The sequence below is a fragment of the Sinocyclocheilus rhinocerous genome, unplaced genomic scaffold (genome assembly GCF_001515625.1).
Source record: "Sinocyclocheilus rhinocerous isolate Xijiao unplaced genomic scaffold, SAMN03320098_v1.1 scaffold230, whole genome shotgun sequence".
Lineage (NCBI taxonomy): Eukaryota > Metazoa > Chordata > Actinopteri > Cypriniformes > Cyprinidae > Sinocyclocheilus > Sinocyclocheilus rhinocerous.
In genome coordinates, this window is record NW_015637126.1 from 7,759 (window position 1) to 12,135 (window position 4,377).

At 39.3% G+C, this 4,377-nt stretch overlaps 1 protein-coding gene across 1 annotated transcript in view; it reads left to right on the plus strand.

Moving 5' to 3' along the window:
* The window catches only part of LOC107748513 (rabankyrin-5-like), a gene marked incomplete at its 5' end in the record, with an annotated part of 16,495 nt that overhangs the window by 6,181 nt on the left and 5,937 nt on the right, over positions 1-4,377 (plus strand). The window contains 5 exons of the mRNA XM_016563324.1: positions 2,201-2,411; positions 2,509-2,607; positions 2,695-2,848; positions 3,064-3,232; positions 3,384-3,502. Of these exons, the coding sequence (XP_016418810.1) occupies positions 2,201-2,411; positions 2,509-2,607; positions 2,695-2,848; positions 3,064-3,232; positions 3,384-3,502 (752 nt within the window). The remainder of the gene's footprint in view (positions 1-2,200; positions 2,412-2,508; positions 2,608-2,694; positions 2,849-3,063; positions 3,233-3,383; positions 3,503-4,377) is intronic.

Genomic DNA, 4,377 nt, shown 5'->3' on the forward strand with positions numbered 1-4,377 from the left:
ATACTAGGGCTGTCGCGATTCGTCGATTCTATTCGACTATTCGATTAAAAAAAATAATCGACTTCATATTGCCTGTGTCGACTAACCGGCAAAATACCGGAAGTGCCGCATTTCACGGACGAGAATCCATAAAACATTATTAGACTGTTTTCCAAGGCTGCATGATATATTAAGCCCGTTTAAAAATCATAATTAAGCATAACTGAATTCACAAACGCTGCGATTTAATTAAATAATTATATGTGATGCAGTTATAGGCGTGTAGGTTACGTCTCACAGCGGCTCCGTTCACAGTAAATGCTGCTCCACAGGAACTGATATCATTTATATGTGTGGAGCCGCTCAAACTCCATCTCTGCATGTTGTTGTGAGTTTGGGTTTATTATAACGTTCATCTGGGAACGCAACGTGCGCCATTGGCAGTGCGCCGACATACAGCGCCATTGCACTTTGGATGTCCCGTATTCGAATCCCGACTCGAGGACCTTTCCTGATCCCACCCCCCTCCTCTCTCTCTCTCCCACTTCACTTCCTGTCATGTCTGATCTGTCCTATCACATTAAAGGCAAACATAACAAATAAAAAGTGTGAGACTTACTTCTTCTGGAGGTGCAGCTGGATCATGAACAATGGGTACTGATACATCATTGAGTTTGAACTTTTTAACAAAACCTGCCTTGAATTGTCCCTCACTCAGAAAGCAGTCTGGAGTAAAATGATTTGAGCAGCCAGACATAAACGAATTTAGTGAAAGTGAAGTGAAGTGACGTGTGGCCAAGTATGGTGACCCATACTCGGAATTTGTGCTCTGCATTTAACCCATCCAAGTGCACACACACAGCAGTGAACACACACGCTAAGACACATTTATATGCAAATGAAGATATGTTGCATCCAATGTCTCCTTCAAAATTAAAATATTATAATCTTAATTCAAGTGACGAAGGATTTCGAAAGTCTGACAGTTATCAGTGTTGAGCACATATTGTAAGTTTAACCCTGCCTGGTTTACATGTTTGAAAATGATTAACAGTTGAAAACATTAGAAATTTAGAAAAGTAATCAAATGTAATCAGTTACATTACCTTAATAAAGTAATTGAAAAGTTACACGACTTATTACATTTTAAGTAGGATAACTTGTAATCTGTAACCTATTACATTTCCAAAGTAACCTTCCCAACACTGTGTGTGTATATATATATATATATACATACATACACATTACTGTTCAGAAGTTTGAGCTCAGTAAGGTTTTTTTATTTGGAAAGAAATTACTTTTTTTTTTCAGCAAGGATGCATTAAATTGATTAAAAAGTGACAGTAAAGACATTTTTAATGTTACAAAAGATTTCTAATTCAAATAAATGCTCTTATTTTGAGCTTCAAACTGTTCAACTGTTCTCAACATTGTAAAAAACAAGAAATGTTTCTTGAGCACCAAGGATCATGTGACATTGAAGACTGGAATAATTGCTGCTGAAATTCAGCTTTGCCATCATAGGAATAAATTACATTTTAAAATGTATTAAAATAGAAAACAGTTATTTTAAATTGTAATAAAATTCTGAAATATTGCTGTTTTTACTGTATTTTTGATCAAATAAATGCAGCCTTGGTGAGCATTAGAGACTTGAAAAACGTTTGAATGGTAGTGTATATATACATTTGATAAATGTGACCCTGGACCACAAAATCAGTCATAAGGGTAAATTTTTTGAAATTGAGATTTAAATACACCTGAAAGCTGAATAAATAAGCTTTCCCTGGAATCTGAGGGTGCAAAAAAAATCTAAATATTGAGAAAATCCCTGTAAAATTTGTCCAAATAAAGTCCTTAGCAATGCATATTACTAATGATAATTCATTTTTGATATATTTACGGCAGGAAATTTACAAAATATCTTCATTGAACATGATCTTTACTTAATATCCTAATGATTTTTTGCATAAAAGAAAAATCGATAATTTTGACCTATACAATGTATTTTTGACTATTGCTACAAATTTACCCCAGCGACTTAAGACTGGTTTTGTGGTCCAGTGTCACATACATGAATGAACACAATAATAATAGTAAGTATAGTACTCAATAATAGAGTAATAGTAAAGGGGTGGATTATTATTAATTAAATATTATTCACACACACACACACACATATATATATATATATATATTATGATCAAATTTTCTTTTTTAGGGTGAGACCCCGCTCCATACAGCTTGCCGATACGGCTTGGCAGGGCTAACAGCAGAGTTGCTCCAGCAGGGGGCGAATCCTAACCTGCAGACTGACAGCGCCCTGCCTGATGGAGTCGAGAAAAGCCAAGGAGTCTCCTTGCAAAGTCCGCTCCACCTGGCCATCATTCACAACCACCCAGATGTGGTGTCTGTCATACTAGAGCAGAAAGGTGAGGGATGTGCGAGGATGTTGGATTTGAGTGCTGATCTATGCAGCCGTGCCATCTTATGTCACTCATAACTTCATTTCTGCTCCATCTGTCATAGCCAATGCACTACATGCCACCAACAACCTGCAGATCATCCCTGACTTCAGTTTGAAAGACTCAATGGATCAGACCGTTCTGGGTCTCGCACTCTGGACTGGTGGGTTCTGTTAAAAAATCTCCTGTGGGTTCACTGCTCATGCAGATCATTCAGTTTTTCACATTATTTTCTTATTTACATCACTAGGTATGCACACTATCGCCGCACAGCTGCTGGGTTCTGGAGCAGCCATTAATGACACCATGTCTGATGGACAGACGCTACTGCACATGGCCATAAAGAGACAGGACAGCAAGAGCGCCCTCTTCCTTCTGGAGCACCAGGCTGACATCAACGTCAGGTACTACACCTACCTGAAAGTGCTATAAAACGTTGGGTAGCATACATCCCCCCCAGACATGTTGAGCTGTGCTGTTAATGTCATTAATGAGGGTTTGAGTCCTGCCTGCAGTGTGTCTCAATCCCATCTCCCCTCTGTTTCCCCAAAAATAGCTATTACTGAAAGAGTTGACACACATAACAGATCCTCAAACTACAAATCATGCTTTGTTCCAGGACCCAGGAGGGGCAGACGGCTTTACAGTTGGCCATCAGTAACCAGCTTCCTTTAGTAGTGGACGCCATCTGCACAAGAGGAGCAGACATGTCAGTGGTGGATGAGAAGGGTGATCCTCCACTCTGGCTGGCTCTAGAAAATGGTTTGGAGGACATAGCTTCCACATTGGTGAGAACATTTTTCCATTTACCAATTTGGAGCGTTTTAACTTCATTTAATATATTGTTGATCTTGAAACATTTAGTTTCCATATTTTGGTAAAAAAAAGAATGCTTGTCTATGATGAGTTGATTTGACTTGTTGTTAATTTTTGGATTAGGTCAGGCACGGGTGTGATGCAACCTGTTGGAGTTCAGGGCCTGGAGGATGTCATCAGACTCTTCTCCACAGAGCCATCGATGAGAACAACGAGATCACTGCCTGCTTCCTTATACGCAGGTTTGCTAAACCTCTCCTTAATTTATCTTGCTTCTGAGCAGAATTTGCATTGTAAAAAATGAGCATGACAGGTCATCAAGTTGACATTTTTAATGCAAAACACTAACTGATTGGTGGTGCTTCATTAGCTTCATTCCTATAGAGTGCTGCAGGATGACATATTTTTGTAGGCCAAAATCCAGAAATAAGTTCGCATTTTAGCACTTCCGTTTCCATCGTCCTGAAGTCAATTTTTGAGATTGATTTTTGGTGAAATGCCTGAAATAAGTTCTGTGCTTAACACATATTTTCACGTTTTATTCTACAACATAATACCCCCTTGTGATTTTTTTAAAGCTTTTAATTGTCATAATAAAGGCTAAAAAAAGTGGCTAAATGGGACTACATTTGTTGCTGATTACCTTAAAGGCAGGGTATGTGCTTTTTCAAAAACACTTTAGAAAACTGATTCGGGCCGAATAACAAAACAAACTTGTAGCCAATCAGCAATAAGGGGCGTGTCTACTCGTGATGTGGAGGAGAGAGCTTTCAGTGCATGGGACGGACATTAGCCGAGCCGAGCGACAGAAAGATAGAGATGGTGGATAAAAAACAAAAGAGGAAAACGTCTGCGGAACGACAAGGCAAGAAGTAGGACCCGTGTAAATATCGGATCAGCTTTCCAGCGCCGGAGAGAACTCAAGGACCGAGGCCTGCGATCGGACACCAAGGTTGCTTTGTTTCTTCTCAATAGGTGAGTAACACCGTGTCTACAACAGCTAAAGTCTGACTACACTGGACGCGATCAAACGACCATTGAAAAACATTTGAAATTTGTATCAGCACGTCATAAATAGAACCCGGCAGCAGTTTTCTGTCGGGATTTGTTGCGCCGC